We start from the raw sequence: 22,500 nt of genomic DNA, 5'->3' as shown, positions 1-22,500 counted from the left end.
TTGTAAGGTAGAAATTTAAACGTAATAAAACGTTTTAAAAGGAATTTAAAGTGCCTACGTAATAACTGTAAACCTACTTTTGGGCCACCCTCTATATATGCGCGTGCGTGTATGTGTGTATGCATATCTTTTATTTTCTTGTATTACCCATTTGACTGCGGCCATTAAATGTGTTTTAAAGAATTTCTTTGTTTCCTTATTGCTTGTGTGTATGTGTGTAGGTATGTATGTGTTCTCTCCGTTTATTTTCTCTTATTCCTTTCTATTGAAGAGCATAGGCTCGAAACGTAAAAGACTTTCTCACCTCCCCGAGCGTCAAACTAATAAACCTACTTGTTGTTCATGCACCTGTCTTCGTCTTTTGTTTTTCTGTAAATTTCAACTCTGTGTATATATGTGTGTGTGTGTGTGTATATATATATATATATATGTATGTATATACATACACACACACACACACACACACACACACACACACACACACACACACACACACACATACATACATATATATATATATATATATATATATATATATATATATATATATATATATACATATATATATGTGTGTGTGTGTGTATGTGTGTGTGTGTGTAATGCATTGTTGGTTGAGATATCAGTAAGTTCTCGGTTCACTTAACGCTCTTTATGACATCTGTGTGTCGTCTCCAATTATCAATATTATACAAGTGATGCGCGGTTCAATGACTGCTTATCAATCATGTTACACCCCATCTAATCAACCCCTTTTATATACATTTCTTCTTCTTCTTCTTCTTCTTCTTCTTCTTCTTCTTCTTCTTCTTCTTCTTCTTCTTCTTCTTCTTCTTCTTCTTCTTCTTCTTCATTCATCGATTCCCGTGGCCAAGAGAAACAGATCAAATTTGGTGCGGATCTGAACATGAACACCACCTTCTTATTCCCGAATTATCTCTATGAACAATCGAACATCATAATTCTATATATTTTCTCTTTAAATATCCCAGATCGGGTGAAATGATTATTTCCCCCCAGAAGCTAAGTTGAACACCAACACCTGACATCTTGGGCAAAAGATTCGGCAAAAGAGAACGATAGAATAAGCAGCAGGCTTTAAAAGTGGTTGGAGCAGTTTTGAGCACAGAACTGTCGAATGAAGAACTGTCATGTCGTATGCACAAAAAAAAAAAAAAATGCAGGTAGGGTGGTCACATTGGATTGCCTAAACGACAACGGCAGCAACAACAGCATTAACTCGCCCAACACCTGTATGACCACCACCACCGCCACCACCACCACCACCACCACCACCACTACTACTACTACTACTACTACTACTACTACTACTCCCAACATCAATACTGTGAATGACAGCAATGCTAACAGGACCAACGTCGACGCCGCCGCTGCCGCCGCCGCAATTTCCATCATCAACAACAACAACAACAACAACAACAGCAGAAGTATTAATATAAGCAGCACCAATTGTGAAGAATTAAAGAAAAAGATATGGAGGGGTGGTGGCGGTGGAGGAAGGGAGGGTGATGGTGGAGATGAGGTTGAGATGGTGGTGGTAGTGGTAGTGTTGTTGTTGTTGGTGGTGGTGGTGGAGGTGTTGGTGATGGTGGTGGTGATGGTGGTGGTGATGGTGGTGGTGGTGGTGGTGGTGGTGGTGGTGGCAGTGGTGGTGGGAGCAAAACTAGAAAAAGAAAGAAAGAAAGAAAGAAAGAAAGAAAGAAAGAAAAAGCTCTGGCAGTCATCGTCACATAGCAACGGTGGTTGGCAGCTCAGATTGTCCAAGAACTCCTAAAAATCAATACTAAACAGTACATATAGATACACTGTCTATAGTTCGAAGAACTGAGATGATTGCTACGTCATCGAATCAGATTCGACATCATGTCTAGTTTCAGCTATCTGTTTGACAACGGAAACCATATACATACACATATACATACGTACGTTCATACATACATACAGACATACATAGTCAGATAGATATATGTTCATTCATATACGTACATATACATGCATATATACAGACACGCATACATATATAAGTATATGCATATATATTTACACACATATATACACACGCTCATATACTCACGCTCACCAATTTATGTGTGTGTGTGTATATATATATATGTGTGTGTGTGTGTGTGTGTGAGAGAGAGAGAGAGAGAGAGAGAGTGAGTGTGTGTGTGTGTCTGTGTGCTTGAGTATATGTGTGTATATATATATGTATATCCCTCGTCTATCGCGGATGTTACGTTCCAAAAACCTCGCGATAAGTGAAAATCTGCGAAGTAGAAACAGTACTGTATATTTTTTTATTTATTATTTCTATAATTTGTGCATATTTATTTTATTATAAATGCAAAACAACACGACAGAGGAATCGATGTTCGACGTGAGCTTAAATAATAAATCGCGATATGGCAAGGGATTACTCTGTGTGTGTGTGTGTGTGTGTGTGTGTGTGTGTGTGTGTGTGTGTGTGTGTGTGTGTGTGTGTGTGTGTGTGTGTGTGTGTGTGTGTATGCATTCATACATACATACATATATACGAGGGGGTGCTGAAAAGTTCCTGGCCTTAAGGTTATCGCAAAAGGTTATCGCAATAAATTAAGTACCAGTGAAACGCTGGGGTCGATGTAATAGACTAGTCCCCTCCCTCCAAATTTCAAGGCCCTATGCTTTCAGTAGAAAAGAATATTCTGAATGTCGTCTGTATTTCAGCGAATTTTCTTTAATCCGTACTTGTATTTAATCATTCAGTCCTTTATACTCCGTCACATCCTATATTGCTTCAAACCGTATACTCCTTCAGACATATACTCCTTCAGACATATACTCCTTCAGTAGCACATGAAAACGATAGAAACAATTCAATAGTTGTATGGATGCATAAAATCTACGAAGAAAAGAAAATCGCAAGTCCCAAGAATTTGGCGAGATGGTGAAAATAACTTTTAATTCAATGCTGGAAGAATTTCAAGAATTCTTCATTTAATTTCGGAAATTCTTCATCGTTATGCACAGGGCTGCCATGACAGATTGCTATCCCGGTTTTAGAATTCGTTCACGATCTGAGTGATATAATGAATAATAATGATGCAACATTTAATGCATACATTACAACAATAGCAATAATGTGCAGACGATTGGCAATATGACTGAGAATATTTAGAACAATAGAATAATAAGACTTGATTATTCTTGATTATTGCTCGCAGATATTGAATTCCTCAGAGTGTTAAACTTATTTATGAACGAGGAGTAATACAGAGATCATGCACAAGAAAGATTGTCTCTGGAGCAACATTTGAACAAACTGGGGGGAGGGCTTTAGGAGAAAAGAACGCAGAGGAAATGCAGTGATTTATATCTGAAAGGTTTGCAACAATCTTTGGTATGAAAAAAACAAAAACAATGCAAACTCTTGAATTGGGCACCAATCCAATGCACAGTACAAACATTTCTATCCAATTCCTCTTTCGTTTATACTAAAAGAATGCATGCAATAAATTGCTGTTTAAACTAGAACTTTTCAAGTCCATTCTCAAACACGAGGATCTACATGGCGTAAATATAATTACGTTCAAACAACATCCGACATTAAATCTCATTGCTTAATGGTTATCATAATCAATGTTTTCACTATAATTATTGGTTGTTAGGCGTGGCTGTGTAGTTCAGAAGCTCTCTTTGTAACTGCATGGTTTCGGGTTCATCCCCACCGTACGACACCTTGTATGTTTTTATTCCCATAACCTAACAGTTCGGCAAAAGCGACCAATAGAATAAGCACCAAACTTAAAAGTACTAGATTTTGATCTGTTAGACTAAAACCTTTGAAGGCAGTGCTGTAACATGGCCGCAGACCGATGACTCAAACAAGTAAGAAGTAAAAGATAAAAGATATGCAGGATTCAGTGATGGCCAATATCGTGTTTTAGGGACCCAGGGTTAATCCGTAGTTGAATATATCCGGGGCCCCACCGAAATCATTTTCCACCCACCACGTTACTCTTCCACGCACCACTTTCACCCAGACGGAAACCAAACTCCGGATCCGAACTTGCCTAAGCTTGGATCGGGACGGCTGACAGTCTGAACAACAACAGCAACAACAACAACAACCACTACTACTACTACTACTACTACTACTACTACTAGTTTTGGGAAAGTCATTGAATAGTGACGACAACAACAACAACTATAACCACGATAGCAACTGCATTAATATCAACAAGATGGACAGCTCAGTGAAAACAGCGGTAATGACAACAACAACAACAATAGTATGAATAACAATAACAATTGCAGTAACGGTACCAACAACAACAACAGCAAAAACGATGTGAGCAATAAGAACACCAACAACACCACCAATACCTTTGACATCCGGGCCTCACCGTCCACAACAACAACAACAACAACGACGACCATAACAACAACAACAACAACAATAATAACATCAACGAACTTTGACAACATCAACATCAACGTCCTTCACCAACGGACCACGGGGCGAGTAGCGGGCCGTGGATCATTTGGTATGGGGTCACACACAAAGAATACACTTTTTAAATTTAATTTCTATTTTGTTGACTATTGCAGTCATATATATATATATATATATATTATATGCGTAATAATCTATTTTGCTATAGGCGCAAAGCCTGGATTTTGGAGGGGAGGGGCTAGTTGATCATACCGAGCCCATTACTCAACTAGTACTTAATTTATTGATTCTAAAAGGATGACAGGCAAGGATGATTTCGACGGAATTTATCCTCTGAAAGTAAAGACGCATGGCATGCTGTTAAGCATTTCGTCCGGACAAAATGCTTTGCAGCATTTCGTTTGACGTGCTAAAGGTTCTGCTAGCTCGCCCCCTTCATATATGCAAGAATTAAACAATATACTATACACTTTACTGTTTTCTTATGTGAGTGGTCCCTCGAGTCGTTTAAATATCGTCTTGCATGAAACCATCTGGGGTGCAAAAATGATTGAGGACCGCTGCACTATAACAACAGCAGTTATAATAATTCTTACACATATAGGCACAATACCTGAAATTTTTAACGGATGGGACTAGTCGATTACACCCGATCCCATGGCTTCATTGGTGCTTGTTTTATCGACCCCGATAGGATGAAAGGCAAAGTCGACTTCGGCAGAATTTGAACTCAGAACGCGAGGACGGACGAAATGCCGCTAAGCACTTTGCCCAGCGTGCTAACGATTCTGTCAGCTCCCCGCCTTAATAATAATAATAATAATAATAATAATAATAATAATAATAATAATAATAATAATAATAATAATAATAATAATTGGTGCGTTGGGAACAGTAAACCAAAATATAGATAAATAGCTGAAGGAGATTGAAATAGAATGCCTGGTAGAGCTCCTACAGAGAGTTTGTCTCTTAGGGACAGCAAGGATTATCAGCAGGGTTCTAAGCACAGTAACCCGCTAGCCATATAAATCCTATCAGGAATAAGACCGAACCTGAGCCAAACCAAGATAATAATAATAATAATAATAATAATAATAATAATAATAATAATAATAATAATAATAATAATAATAGGTTCTTTTATTGGCCACAAGGACCCAACACATAGAGGACACTATCAAAGGACGAGTTACAGCACACAAAAACAAAGCAAAAATAAAAAAATACAAAAAAAACAAAAACAAAAACAGGTGGGGTTTACATCGATCAAAGGGAGATATTACCACATTAAGAGATATGACAGAAGATATATAATAGAAATTAAGGAAATAAATAATAAATAAATAAATAAATAAATAGAATCCCCAATGGCGGGGCAGTCCACTTCGGGTAATCCGGGGTAGACTCCACGCAAAAATCCCGGATTACAATGCCATAGGGAAAGATTCAACGACGATAGTATCGATGACAATAACAAACAAGGGGATGATGACAACAATAACAACAGCAACAACAACAGCTGCAGCTGCAGCAGCACTGTCAGCAGCAAAACTATTGCAAGCAACAACAACACCAGTAACAACATTAATGACAACAATGATAATATAACCATCGGGGATCGATTTGACAATAGTAGTATTGATGAAAATAACAGAAGACGGGACCGTAACAACAACAACAACAACAGTAATAACAGCAGCAGCAGTGTCTGTAGGACTACTACTACTACTACTACTACTACTACTACTATTACAAACAACAACAACAACGATGACGACGATGACGACAATGTACTTACATTATTTTTACAATCCACATCAACCTTCTCAATAAGCAACCTTCTGGCCTTCGCTAGGTTATTCTGTCGAGCGGCCTCGTGTAGTTTCTTTTCACCTTTCAACACTGCAAATATAACGAAAGACATCACTAATCGATCATACATGCAGTTTAATTTGTTATAACCAAATAACAACAACAACAGCGGCAGCAGAAGCAGCAGCAGCGGTAGCAGAATCACAAAGTGCAGTCGCTGCAATAGTTGCAACAAGTGCTAACAGCTTCTGTCAAATATCTTTAGTGTTGTTATTTTTATAGGAAGCTTTTGGTGAACATTAGCGCCGTTTGTTGTCATTGTGCATTGTATTTCCGGTAGAATGACTGACCAGTGTTTGAGACATGTCAACCAAGCGGAATAAATGGTCTAAGGTAAATCTGGTTTGAATTCAACGATTTATCGGTTTTCTCGCCAAAAGGTGCATCTTTGATGAAACACGCACACAGAGAGGCTGAGATTCAGCGTGACATAGAGTGTGACAAGGCTGGCCCCTTTGAATTACAGGTACAACAGAAACAGGAAGAAAGAGTGAGAGAAAGCTGTGGTGAAAGAATACAGCAGGGTTCGCCACTACCTCCAGCCGGAGCCTCGTGGAGATTTAAATGTTTTCGCTCAATAAACACTCACAACGCCCGGTCTGGGAATCGAAACCGAGATCCTATGACCGCGAGTCCCCTACCCTAACAACTTAACCATTGCACCTCCACATAGACAAATATACACGGACACATACATAGATACATACATACATACATGCATACATATATACATACGTACGTACATACATACATACATACATACATAGATACATACATACATACATACATACATACATACGCACGTACGTACGTACCACGTACATACAAACAAATGTGGGCAATAGTAGGTATACAATTACTTAATATGAGTGGAATGCTCTTTTCATAAGAGTGAACACTCACTCAAGTTAAGGAACTGTATACCTACTTTTGCGCACGCCTGTATATACATACACACATACACACACACACACGCGCACACAGACAATTCGACAAATAATTCTACAAACACATACTCACACACAAAAAAAAAAGGGAACAAGAAACGGTTGGAGGTAACAACAGTGAAACATGAAATCGCTGATCGTGTAAATTCACGAGAGAGGAAAATAAAATGATTTCTCTTTCGATCGTAAAATACGCCATAGAATCCGCCATTACTGTTTACAAAATAAACCTATTTCATGATTGTAGAATATATCATAAAATTTATCAAACAACTCTATAACATTGATGGGGATGTGGAGCTTTCTGTGTTGTCCCTCGATTTGCTAAAAATGAGTTTAACCTTCCTCAAATGACACGATACTCCCAACCGAAACATGCATCAAATAATGTATTTATATGTTTGAATAGGTGAAGGCGTGTGGCCCATGGTTAAGCCGTTGCATTTGTGAATGTAAGATCGTGGTTTCGATTTTCGTGGTGGTACGTTGTATTCTTGAGCAAAACATCTCCTTTTTACGTTGCTCTTTTCCATTCACAAGTAAACAGTTTCTACCAGCAACTGGGAAGTAAAGCTTGGAACGGACTAGCGTCTCATCCGGGGGTGAGTGTTATAATCTCGTTTACTTATACACACAGGCCTTATGAATAGTAGGGCTGATAACAGACCTAAGACGATGTTTCGACAAAAGTTAAGATGGTAATAGCAATCTGAAACTGAACCACGGCGACAACGACATCAACCATGCATGAAAGACACAGTCGGAGACCTCAACCTTCTTCGGAATTAAACGAAATCTAATCGTATTTCTCTTCAAAAAAACTCCCTCTCCCTCCCTCTCTCTCTCTCTCTCTCTCTCTCTCTCTCTCTCTCTCTTATACACATACACACACTCACACATTTATATACATTCACTCACACACATTCCTTCACACGCACATCTACTCTTTCCTTAGTTCTCTCTGTCTTTGTTTTATTCTGTACGTACTCTCTCTCTCTCTCTCTCTCTCTCTCACTCCCACTCTCTCGCCTTTCCTCTTTTATTCTCTGTTTCCTCTTACTCCTTTCGACCCTCTCTCTCTCTCTCTCTCATTCTCACTCTCACTCTCTCTCCTTTCCTTCTTTTTCCTCTCTCTTTCCATCTCTGTTACCTCTTACATCCTTTCGACCCCTCTCTCTCTCTCTCTCTCTCTCTCTCTCTCTCTCTTAACTCTCATCATTTCATTCCTTCTTTCCTTTCATTCTATCTCTCTTCTCCCCCCCCCCCATTTCTTTCATTCATTCTCAAACCTCCACCTTTCAACACCAGACGCGATGCTCTTTCTTCAGCAAAGGCGGTTATATTTCTTATCTGACATGGAATGGTCGTTCTGCAGAAATCTTAGATTTTAATCGATCTGGATATTTATAGAATTTACAAGCAATTTAGCAAGACACTCTGGAAGTTGGAACCTGGTTCTTTCTTTAGCAATGCTCTTTTAATTACAGCAGCTCAAAATATATTGGTTAACATCATGCTAACAACAGAGGAGTTCGGCTGGATAGGGACAAACCCTTGACCTCTTTCCTCTATGACGGAATGCTGTTTATGCAGCATCTCCAGTGATCTTACATCACTGAATAGCAACAGGAAAACAACAACAACACCAGTGCAATAGGAAAGAGGAAGAAGAAGAAGAAGAAGAAGAAGAAGAAGAAGAAGAAGAAGAGGGTAGGAGTAGGGAACGAGGCGAAGAAGAAGAAAGGAGGAGGAGGAGGAGAAAGAGGGAACGAGGCGAAGAAGAAAAAGACGAAGAAGAAGAAGAAGAAAGGTGGAGGAGGAGGGGTGGAGCAGGAGGTGGAGCAGGAGGTGGGGCAGTAGGAAGGGTGCGAGGCGAAGAAGAAAGAAGAAAAAGGAGGAGGAGGAGGTGGTTTGAAATTAGTCCCATTCTCAGTTGGAATAAACCCCCCCCCCCACTCCCTCTGAACGGCATGGAGAAATATTTATAAGAGATAATTTCCAGTTGGTTAAGAAGAAAATAAATGCTAAAAATTTGCAAAGATATAAACGAACAAAGGAAAAGCAATATGTGGAGCATGAATGCTTTCTTAATTAAATTGCAACTGCTGTGGAGCGGACAGGTAGCGCGCATGCCCGGTTTCCTACCTGTTTTGCTAGATTTTGTTTGGTAAATTAGCAGTTGGCTATCACTCTCCAAAAAAGGAGATACAAAGACACTCTCAAGACAAGCTTGACTAAAAAGGTGTACATTTTTCGAGCAGTCTATCTGGAAAGATCTTGCTCAAGCTCTCACGCTGTCCCTTAACGTTATGTAGTCTGGAGTACAAGACTGAGAGACAGAAACGATCTGAAGAACGAACTTAGCCGTCTCGGACCTGATCCCCTGTGTCTAACCCTAACCCTTCACCCCAGCTCACGAGCAAAACAGGGAGTAAATAGTTGTATATACAGGCGTGGTTGTGTGGTAAGAAGCTTGCCACACAAGGCAGCGAGCTGGTAGAATCGTTAGCACGCCGGGCGAAATGCTTAGCGGTATTTCGTCTACCGTTACGTTCTGAGTTCAAATTCCGCCGAGGTCGACTTTGCCTTTCATCCTTTCGGGGTCGATAAATTAAGTAGCAGTTACGCACTGGGGTCGATGTAATCGACTTAATCCCTTTGTCTGTCCTTGTTTGTCCCCTCTATGTTTAGCCCCTTCTAGGCAATAAAGCAATAAGAAGCTTGCTTCTCAACCACATGGTTCCGGGTTCAATCCCACTGCATGGCACCTCGGGCAAGTGTCTTCTGCTACAGCCTTGAGCTGACCAGCTGAAGGAGATGTCTTCCTGGGGTTAAATGGTAGTATCGTCGTCTCTTAGAGGACAGCCACAATAAAGTGACCATAAGCAATATACATATATATATATATATATATATATATATATATATATATATGTATGTATATAATTATGTATACGTATATATATATATATATATATATATATGCACACATTCACGAAACCACACTTGATAGGAAATGACAATTCGACGATTACATGAACCACAGATAACGGATATTAAACTTGACATAATTTTAATTTTATCTGACAAAACCACGATAGACTTTTAATAGCTGACAGCAAAATAGAGTTAATTTCAACATTGTTAAGAATCCAACTGAAAAATCTAAAGAATTACGCAGATTTAAACAATTATGGCACAAACTGTATATACGTCAATCATTTCGCTTACTATAAGTACAAATGAAAACAAAACAGACTTAATATTGGGCGCGCGCGTGTGTGTGAAAGGGAGACATAAGCATGTTCTAGAATATAATAATTTATAGTTTGATAAATACTATTAAGGCATTCTCAGAATTTTTTCTTTAACTGGAATATTCGTCAATGTGTATTCCAGTATGAAATTTGGCAGAACTGATAGAGCGTCGGACAAAATTGTATTACGATATGACTGTTCCGTTTCTTTACTTTCTGATTTCAAATCCCGCCGAGGTCAAATTCACCTTTTGGTCTTTTCGGAGTCGATAAAACACTTGCAAGTGAGTATGATTTTAGGAACATGTGCGATGCTCTCACGAAATGCTTCAGGTACTTGTATGACCGTCACACCGTTATAGTCTCCGGTCAGCAATTTTACTCTTTACCCACCGGAACATGATATTACATATATTGTTGAAGAATCTGACAGTGAAGAAAAGAGAAACAAGAACACAAAACACAGCCCGGTCCGGGAATCGAACTCACTACCTCAAGATTATGAGCCCTACGCTCTAACCACTGAGGCATGCGCCTTTGCGCGCGTGCACACACACACACACACACACACACACACACACACACACACTTATTTAACGAGAATAGCTTTGACCGTAACCTCGAAGTTCCGACGAATCCTTAGCTGGTTGAAACATCGAAGTCACTGTCAATAATATTCTTGTTTCAGAATTAAAAAGAAAAATGTTACTCTACAAAATTATAGGTTAATCCCCAGATTAATGTAAAATCGTTTTTTATTATAACTGAACATAGAAAACAAACATATATATATATATATACATATATATATATATGTTTGTTTTTTATGCTCAGTATATATATATATAGGCATGCATTCATGTAAATATATATGCATGCATACATACATACATATGTTGTACAAAGTTTTAATTAAATCATAACAAATCTATATGGCGAAGTGAAACAACCCCCGCAACGAAATACGAAGCTAGGAATAATCCTATAGATTAACAGATTATAGATTATAGCTTAATTCCAGGTTCTCCAAGATGATCTTAGTTCTTGAACCAAATCAACTGTTAAGACGATTTCCTGACACTTTGAATATATAACAATGTGCAGAGGTGAATATATAAACACGCATCGACGTAGGGTGTATATAGGAGAGCTGTATAAATAATTTATGCAATTAACGAGCGGATAATTAGTGATGTCTGGAACAGTTGAACATAACTGGGACTTGAAAAGTAATTACACACAACATTGGAATAAGACTTCCATAATTAATAAACAACCACAGTGGAGTGTGAAGAATAAATCAGAGATACGCTAACTACGGCAGCGAATTGGCCGACTCGGTAGAGCATCGGTCAACAGGTGTTGGCGTATTCGGTTCAAATCTCGCCAAGGTCAACTTGGCCTTTCAAACTTTCTGGGGTCGATAAATAAAAGTAGACTTGCCGACCGACCAGCTTCAGCACCTCGGGCAAGTGTCTTCTACCAAAGCCCCGTGCCGACCAAAGTCTTGTGAGTGGATTTGGTAAACGGAAACTGAAAGAAGCCCGTCGTATATATATGTGTGTGTGTGTGTGTGTGTGTGTGTGCGTGCGTGAGTGTGTGTACATATATATATAACCAGAAATGGCTCTTAGGAAAGTGCCCATAATGAGTAGAAGAAACAGCTACAGCTACGAGACCTACAGCTACGAGACCAGCTTCGGTCTCAACTAAGTTAATCTACTGCCACAAGAGTCGATTTAACCACAACGGAGTTAATCTACAGCTCGGAGAACAGCTTCAGCTGCCGCTAAAATAATCCAGAACTACGAGTGAGAATTTGGTGGTTATAAATTGGAGAAAGTGCTGAAAAACCAACATGGCTGACTAATGAAATATAACGTTTGGGTTGGTTCTTTGCCAAAACACACCAATTACTTTCAGCGTTTGAGAATTAATGTGCGAACGAGAGAGAGAGTGAGTGTGTGTGTGTATGTGTGTGTGTGTGTGTGTGTGTGTGTGTGTGTGTGTGTGTGTGTGTGTGTGTGAGGATCGATGAGAGAGAAAGAAAAGTAGACTTTAAAATTGCGATAACATCTATGTATCTGTGTGGTGGGGTATGTATAGATGTATATGTATATATAATATATGCAGGTGCGTACCTGTGTATTGTATATGCGTAGGCCTCTATGTCTGTGTGGATATGTATGCATGTCTGTAAATGTGTATGTGTGCTTATATACATATGTATGCATGCGTGTGTATGTGCTTGTATCCGCGTATTTATGCATACATGCTTAAGTGTGTATCTACACGTATATATGTGTGTGTGTGTGTGTGTGTGTGTGTGTGTGTGTGTGTGTTGAGAAACTGATGGAACAGTTTTCCCATCTGACGTCCATTTTCGTCACAATAGACGAAGCCAGTCTGAGACTTACGAATATCTCCTTTAATTTAGTTGCCGTTGTTGGTCAAAGTAAATCCAATCTCTTTAAAGCTGTCCAATTTTTCCCCATTTACCATGGTGTTCGTTGCTGTATTGTGTTGTGGTCTTTGATCAGAATATTACCATTTTCTGCTCCCGAAGCTCTTTCTCATTCAGATATCGAAATCTTGAAGTGAAATTCTGTTTCGCTGCATCCATTTGGATCAGAGGTTCTCAACCATGTTTTGCTCGAGAACCCCTGTGCTTCCTATTCTATTCTGATGGCCCTTCATAGCCATTTGATGTTTAAAAAACGTATATTTTCGTATTTAAATATTATAAGGAATTGCATAAAAAATTGTTAGAATATTTACTATATTGTAAAAATATAACCAATTCTATCTTTAGCTCAACGAAGAGGGAACAAGGACGAATAAATTACAGACTGTCAAGTATATGATTGCTATATATCTTATCAAGCTTATAAATACAGGGCTAAAAGGGGAATGTGCGTGTGTGTGTGCGTGTGAGAGAGAGAGAGAAAGAATGTGTGTGTATTTGTATATATATATATATATATATATATATATATATATATATATATATATATCTTATATGTATATATGTATGTATACGGTTATACAGAGAGAGAAAGAGTGAGTGATACATAGATACAAATGTGTGTATATTTTGCTGATTGAAGATATACACACCAGCGAGAAAAAAATAATAAACGGGTGCATTGGAACAAGAATGGATTTATTCCATCCGAGTTGCACAGATCCACCTCAGTCTCTCTCTTTCTCTCCTTCACCATCGATAATATTATCTCTCGTTGCCAAAACGTTCGACGGAATCTAATGAGTGGAACCCAACCAAGATTTGAACCGGAGCCCAAAATCTGCGGCTACACCGCTGCAGTCATCTCTATTGGTCTCATAATAACTTCAGACATTGACTGCGAACCACAAACGTCCGACCGAGACGTTTCACTTGTGTGAAACAGTGTTGTTGTTGTTGGTAATCTTGTTATTAAACCCACTCCTTTCCAGACACAAACAGAAGTAGCTGTCACATTGGACAGTCGTGATAGAAAACACTAACATCGTGTTAGAATTCGGAAACTACTTGTCTGACAACTGTCTTTAATTAATATCTTCACGATTTTCTGATCTCTGATTTTTACACGCGGAGATTACCGTTGATGGTTTTACAATCGAAAGAAACAGACAAAGAAAAAAGGACTTACTAATAATAATAATAATAATAATAATAATAATAATAATAATAATAATAATAATAATAATAATAATAATAATAATAATCTTTTCTACTCTAAGCACGAGGCCTAAAATATGGTGGGGGAGGGGTTAAGTCGATTACATCGACCCCGGTACTCAACTGGTACTTATTTTATCGACCCCCGAAAGGATGAAAGACAAAGTCGACCGCGGTGGAATATGAACGCAGAACGTAGCGACTAACGAAACACCAGAAAGCATTTCTTGATTGATAGATAGATCGATAGATAGATAGATAGATAGATAGATAGATAGATAGATAGGAGAGAGGGAGGGAGGGAGGGAGAGAGAGAGAGAAGGAAAGAAAGAGTGCTGTCTCCAAAAAATTTAATTTTCTCAGAACACACACACACACACATGCACATGCACACACAGATCTACGCATAACTACACATAGATATTGACGTAAATTCACACAGAACCACACACGTCCACACACACACACTACCCTCCACACACACACACTCATTATGACACACATACACAAAGACACACATATTTTTGTCATGATCTGCAGAAATATCCGCAAAAATCTATCAAAATTCGTCTTTTATTTATTTATTTATTTATTCATTTTTATGTTTCTTTTTTTTAATTTTTTAAAATTTTTCTTTTCGCTGCAGCGTCTCTCGAATCTATGGAATTTTACTTGGTTCCTGGAGCTAAGAATGAGAACAATGGAAGAAAGGAGTGGCGAAGGGGAAGAAGTCAGAGGGGGTGGGGGTGAGAAGAAGAATGAAGTGAAGGAAAATAGAAGAAAAAGGGTGAAGAAAAAAAGAAGGAAGAAATGAAATACGGTGAGAATGGGAAGGGATGAAGGAAAGACGGAAGGAAGGAGAGAAAAGAAGAACGAAAGAAAGAAAGGAAGAAAGAAAGAAAGAAAGGAAGAAAGGAAGGAAGTAAAGAGCGAAAGGAAGGAAGGAAGAAAAAAAGAAAGAAAGAAAGAAAGAAAGAAAGGAAGGAAGGAAGGAAGGAAGATGAGGAATGTAAATTGCTATATTTTTGGAGACAGAAGAGTATGTAGTCATGGTGAGCAGTTTAAGTGTCCAGCTGATGATGGACAGTGTCCGTCAGTGATGGGCAAACTTCTTTTGGAGGGTTTTTTGCATTTTGCATTAATGCAGACATGTAAGTCATATATTTGTTATTAAATAAAATAATATAAACTATTTTCAAGTTTTCAGCTACGAAACAATTTGTCGTGATATTAAATTTTCTTATTGCTAAATAAAATTTCATGAAACTATTTCTGTCATTTACAACTTTATGTAGATAGATAGATAGATATAAATACACACACATATATGTATATATATTCATAAAGACTGACGAAATACAGGTAAACATTTCGCCCCGGTGTGCTAACGTTTGCCGCCTTCTGGTGTCTGAGATATTGAGTGAATGATGCTGATCGGACTGTAGTAACGTAAAATAAAGTGTTTTGCTCAAACACACGACGCACCGCCCGGGAATCGTAACCACGAACTTGCAATTCTGAGTGCAACACCTTAACCACTAGACCACGCGAATTCACTCAGGAAAAAAAAGTACCCAATATATAAACTGGATTGGCAAATATTTACGTTTCTTAAATAAACGTCTCTTAGAGAACTGTTAATGTTTCCTTTTTCTAAAGAATTCACACTAATTTTTCTCTTCGAGGAGACAGTTATATTCCTTTAAGTACCATTCATCTCATAAAAGCAAATATTGCAGAGATATTTTATTTTATGGACAAGCAGTGATGAAAAATTAAAGTCGTTCGTTTTAAAAATTGAACGGAGAGCGCGAAGGGACATAACTCAATGCTGCAAAAACATTTCGTCTGTTGCACAACTGTTTTAGTCACGTTTTATTACACTTTTCTTTCCTTTTTTTTTTCTTTCGTATTTTTTATTATTTCTTTTTCTTTCTTTTTTTTTTATATTCGACTGAGAATTTGTTATTTACTCGCCAGGACCCGACAGCAGTTATGAGAAATTCTGAAGGCAAAACCATTAATTGATAAACGTAACTAGCAAGGGAACGGGTCGGGCGGAGTGGGGTGGGATCAATTCAGTAGTTGAATAGTTAGAGCAGTGTGTGTTCCAACAATTTGCGACCTGAGTTCAAATACTATTGAGTTTATCTTTGCTTTTCATACTTCTGGGGATGATAGACTAAAGTGATCGACGATCATTCAGGTTGATTTCTCTCTCTCTCTCGCTCCGTATTTCCCTCTGTCTGTCCGTTTGTCTGTTTGTCTGTGTACTTAACTCTTTTTGTCTGTCTGTCTCCCCTTCTGTCTATTTCACTCTCTTTCTCTCTCTCTCTCTCTCCCCTCTCTCTCTCTCTCTCTCTCTCTCTCTTTCTTTCTCGGTTGCCAGGTACGCGACACAGAAGAACCATTCCCAGTCTTTTTCCTCCAAGACAACCACTTTGAGACATCTCGACTCCAAGCAAGAATATGTCACATAGCTATGAGGAATTTGCAAGGAACGTAGCCGAAACGAATCGAAAGACACAATCTTTGGTAATATGACGCTTTGCTTTTTTTTTTACTTTCTTTTACGTCATTCATTCAATGGACTGCGGCCATGATGGAGCACTGTCTTAACGGGTTTTGTCGAAGATTTTCGATTCCCAAATCGAAGGTGCTTTGAGTTTTCGAGCAAAACACTTCACCTCACGTTGCTCCAGTCCGCTCGGCTGTAAATGGGTACACCCTGCAATGGACTGGGGTTCCGTTCAGGGGGGAACGTTGGCCTACCCCATCTATCAAGCAAGGTGGTATTATTCGAAAGCTATAATAATGCGCTTAATTGCATCGTGACTAGCGATGTATAACAACATCCAATAGTCTGGTCGATATAGTGAGAGTGATATACAGTTACAGAAAAAAAAGATGAGATGGTCACGGATAGAATGCCCATTAGCATGGATCTTAGACGATGACGACAGAACTGGGGTTAAAATACTAGCAAATTACCATTAACCGCAACACTGACTCTACTCTGTAAACACATAAAATAACCTGAACCAATAAAACATATTAGCGGCCATCTTGGATTATACAATACTTCTCAGACCACTCCTCTCACCCACTTTCCCTCTCTCTCTATCAATCTGCCTGTCAATCTTTCATCCTTTTTCACCTCCTCGTCCTCCTCCTTTTCTCTCTCTCTCTCTCTCTCTCTCTCTCTCTCTCTCTCTCTCTCTCACACACACACTTTCTCTCTCTTTTTCTCTCGTTCTTCTCCCCTTCCTTCAGCTATTCGCTTCATTGCTCACTTCTGAATTATTCAGCTGAGCTATAACTGTTTTCTCAAAGTCATCTCATTATTGTTAATAAATTATAAAGTCTATTTTAAGGTATACGTACATACATACATACATGCACACATACACACACACATACATACATACATACATGCATACATACATACATACACACACATACATACATACATACGTACATACGTACATACGTACGTACGTTCGTACATACTTACGTACGTAAGTATATATATGTATATGTATACTTTTTACTGTCTTTTACTTGTTTCAGTCTTTTGACTGCGGCCATGCTGGAGCACCACCTTTAGTCGAGCATATCGACCCCATGACTTATTCTTTGTAAGCCTAGTACTTATTCTATCGGTGTCTTTTGCTGAACAGCTAAGTAAACACACCAGCATCGGTTGTCAAGCAATGCTAGGGGGACAAACACAGACACACAAACATACACACACATATATATACATATATACGACTGGCTTCTTTCTGATTCCGTCTATCAAATCCACTCACAAGGCTTTGGTCGGCCCGAGGCTATAATAGAAGACACTTGTCCAAGGTGTCACGCAGTGGGACTGAACCCGGAACTATGTGCTTGGTAAGCAAGCTACTTACCACACTGTCACTCGTGCGCCCATATACACACATATACATATATGAATATATATACATATATGTTCATGTATGTATATATATATATGTATGTTGGTGTGCGTATGTACGTGTGTATGGGGGGGGGGAGGGATAAATTCACACTAAGCAGCGTTGAAGGAATAACGTTCCCTCGAATATATATGATCATGTTAAACACGCTCGAATACACTCAGAAGTGGGAAGATTTTCTCATGCGGAAAGAGTCTCGGGAGTAGAAATTCGCTTCCCAAATGACATAAATGAAAAACCACATTGGGCTGCGAATGACGTCATTGGATCGTAGGACGGAGGAAAGCACGAGGTGTTCGCCCACCAGTTTGGCCTCCGTCATATGAATATGTGTGTGTGTGTGTGTGTGTGTGTGTGTGTGTGTGTGCGTGTGTGTGTGCGTGTGTGTGCGTGTGTGTGTTTGAATATTAGAAATATATCAGCGTTTATCTTTTACTTAGAGTGCGGCCACGCTGGGTCATTGGGCGTGGGCAATCGACAGCAGTACTTATTTCATTTAGAGTCTGGTCATTATGCTATCGGTCTCTTTCGTCGACCTGCTGAGGGACAGCGACGTAAACACACCAACAGCGGTTGTCAAGCGATGTTGGGGAACAAACACAGACATACACAAACTCATATATGTCTGTCTGTATGCGCGTATATATATATATATCTGATGAAGTAGAATGTTCTCTATGTGGCTCGTGTGTTCTCGTCTACGTTTGTTTGCAATGTCCTGTACCCAGATATGCACCTATACATACAGGTGGATGTCGGTATGCACATACCTGTACGTATATATGCATATACTCATTTACTTTTGTTTATATATATATATATATATATATATATATATATATATATATATATATATATATTCCAGGTCTGAATGCATGTATTGAGTTATTAATTACGTATACACATACGTAATGCTATCTCCTATAGGCACACGGCCTGAAACTTTAGCTGATGGAGGGGGTAAGTCGATTGGACTGACACACAAATGTTCAGCTGGCGCTTATTTCATCGAACTCGAAAGTCTCAAATGTACAGTGTACCTTTTCGGTATTTGAACTCAGAAACTTTTTAGGATGAACGAAATTTTACACACCATTTTGACAGGTGCTGTAGTCATATTTCTAGCTGGCAGTCTTAACCTACATCTACACAATATATACAGAAACGCACCGACAAACGCACACACAAATACACACACACACACACACACACACACACACACACACACACACACACACACACACACATACTCACTCACACACACATACACACACCAACACACTTTATATATATATATATATATATATATATATATATATATATATATATATGCAGTGAGAGAGAGAGAGAGAGGGAGGTGTATACATAAGTTCATGCAAATGCATATATAACATGTACACATACATGTGTTTATGAATGTATGTGTATATCTATACACACACAAACAAACAAACGCACACACACACATATACATGTACATATACACACTCACACACATACGCCGCACATTCTCATACACTGACAACTAAACAGATATTTTGACTTCGAAGCAGAAATACGGACGTATATACGTATAAAAAGCAGCAAATATACGTTGCGACCGCAACAGCTTTTCCTGTACAGTTACCATAGCAACAGAAGATGTTGTAGGATTAAATATCCTTCGTTCTATGTATGTTTACGTCTACATATATACATACATATATACATATACACATACGTATGTATATATACATACATATATACATACGTACATATATATATATATATATATATATATATATATATATATATATATATATATATATACCTATATATATACGTATACACATACATTCACGAACATATATATATATGTATATATGTATGCATAGTGTGTGTGTGTGTGTATATGTAGATACCACATGATGATGATATCATAATGTGAATATAACATAATGTGATAATATGATAATGTGTATAGTATGCAGTTTCCTCCTCTTCCTTTTCCTCTTCAGCATCATCAGCTTGATTATCATCCCCACCACCACCAACACCAACAACAATAACAAGACTACCAACGCCATCACTACATCCACCATCATTACTACTACTACTACTACTACTACTACTACTACTACTACTACTACTGCTGCTGCTGCTGCTGCTGCTGCCACCACCAGCAACGCCACCAACACCGCTATCGCCACCACCATGTCCACTGCCAAATCAACCGCTACCACAACCATCACAACCGCTACGTAATCATCTACACCACCACCACCACCACCACCACCATCATCATTTACACGACCACCACCGGCACCAGCCCCAACACCAGGAACAGCACCACCACCACCACCACCACCACCAGCACCAGCACCACCAGCGCCACCACCACCACTACCACCATCACCATGTCCATCACCACGACAACCGCCACCACCACCGGCACATTTCCGAACCCCGACACCAACGACAAACGTCACTTCACCGAATACCATTCATTGCCACTACTTACACCACCACCACCACCACCACCACCACCACCACCACCACCAGCACAACAACAATGTCAATTGAGAGAGACACCCCCCACACACACACACATACATTACTATTATTATTATCATGATTACGGCTACCATCCTCATCACCATCATTATTTCACATCCCCCCCCCCATCAAACCCCATGTTCATCATCATCGTCTCTCTTTCTCTCTCAGCATCATATCTTAACATGATAAGAATGGTATCATTTTATTTTTCTGTATTACCGCCCGTTTAGGCATGTATCTATACATACATATATACGTGTGTGTGTGTGTGTGTGTGTGTGTGTGTGTGCGTGTGTGTGTGTATATATGTATATATGTATGTACGTACGTATGTATGTATGTATGTATGCATGTATGTATGTATGTATGTATGCATGTATGAATGCATGCATATATAAACACATACCTGTATATAGATAGATAGATAGATAGATAGATAGATAGATAGATAGACACACAACCCGATTGATCGATATATATATATATATATATATATATATATATACAGATGAATACATATGAATATAAACATGAATATATATTTATATATATATATATATATATATATATATATATATATATATATATATATATATATATTTGTACACATACACACACATGCACATACACACACCTGCGCATATGTTTGTATATATATGTGTACGTATGTACATATGCATGTATATTTATATATTTATATTTATATATATATATATATATATATATATATATATATATATATATATATATATATATATATATATATATATATATAAACATACATAAATATTATATACAGACACGCATGCGTGCGAGCTTTCCGATTTAATGCTGGAATCACGTGAAAACTGCTCCTGCCTTTTTCATGTGGACTGTCACATGCTTTAGAAAACAGCACTGGCTCTACAAGTCTCCAGCGCCATCCACACTCACTGATTGCCACTACATCCAGTTAAAGAGAACAAGCACATACACCCAAGCTTGTCGCTGTAATCCACGTATATACATGCTCCCACTCGCCATGTTTATGCATATACATATATATATGTGTGCTTCTACATATATACACATACACACACATGTATATATGTATATATATATATATATATATATATATATATATATATATATATATATATACATACATATATATATATATATATATATATATATATATATATATAAATATATATATATTCATACATACATATATATGTATGCATATGTATATATGTAAATATAGATGTACATTCATATACGCACACACTCGCACACTCTTTTATGCACAGACACTCACGCACACACATATATATATATATGTTTGTATGTGTGTGCATCTACATGCTTTCATACATACAAACATTCATACATACATAAATATGTACATACATGCATACACACATACATACATACATACATACATACATACATACATACATACACATATACATACATATACACATACATATCTATACACTTGTTGCTTTCTAAATATCATTTGCGGAGTTTTGCTTTCATCTTTGCAGGTCAACCAGTTATTAATCAGCAAAATGAAGTCCAGATTTCTTGCACGCCTTCAAGCATATTCGCAATTCCAATTGCCCAGCTGTCTGGTACGAAGTTTGCCTCCCATCCACAAGCTTCCGGTTACGGTCTCTCTGTGTGGCACCTTGGGCAAGTACCTCCTACTATAGCCTCGAAATGACCAACGCTTCATAAGTGCGTTTAGTTGACATAGGTGCAATTAGCTTATAATTATTATGTGAAAACTCACAGCGTTATTTTG

The 22,500-nt window shown here is 38.3% G+C and overlaps 1 protein-coding gene across 5 annotated transcripts in view; it reads right to left on the bottom strand.

Moving 5' to 3' along the window:
- The window catches only part of LOC106878307 (uncharacterized), a 154,438-nt gene that overhangs the window by 97,005 nt on the left and 34,933 nt on the right, over positions 1-22,500 (bottom strand). For all 5 annotated transcript variants that reach the window (XM_089340433.1, XM_089340430.1, XM_089340428.1 and 2 more), the window contains exon 2: positions 6,255-6,358. In XM_089340433.1, coding sequence (XP_089196559.1) covers positions 6,255-6,358 — 104 coding nt within the window. The remainder of the gene's footprint in view (positions 1-6,254; positions 6,359-22,500) is intronic.

This window comes from Octopus bimaculoides, chromosome 23 (genome assembly GCF_046866305.1).
Source record: "Octopus bimaculoides isolate indiv1 chromosome 23, ASM4686630v1, whole genome shotgun sequence".
In the NCBI taxonomy this organism is placed as follows: domain Eukaryota; kingdom Metazoa; phylum Mollusca; class Cephalopoda; order Octopoda; family Octopodidae; genus Octopus; species Octopus bimaculoides.
The sequence above is the reverse complement of the archived record's forward strand: the minus strand, read 5'-3'. Positions and strand labels throughout refer to the sequence as shown.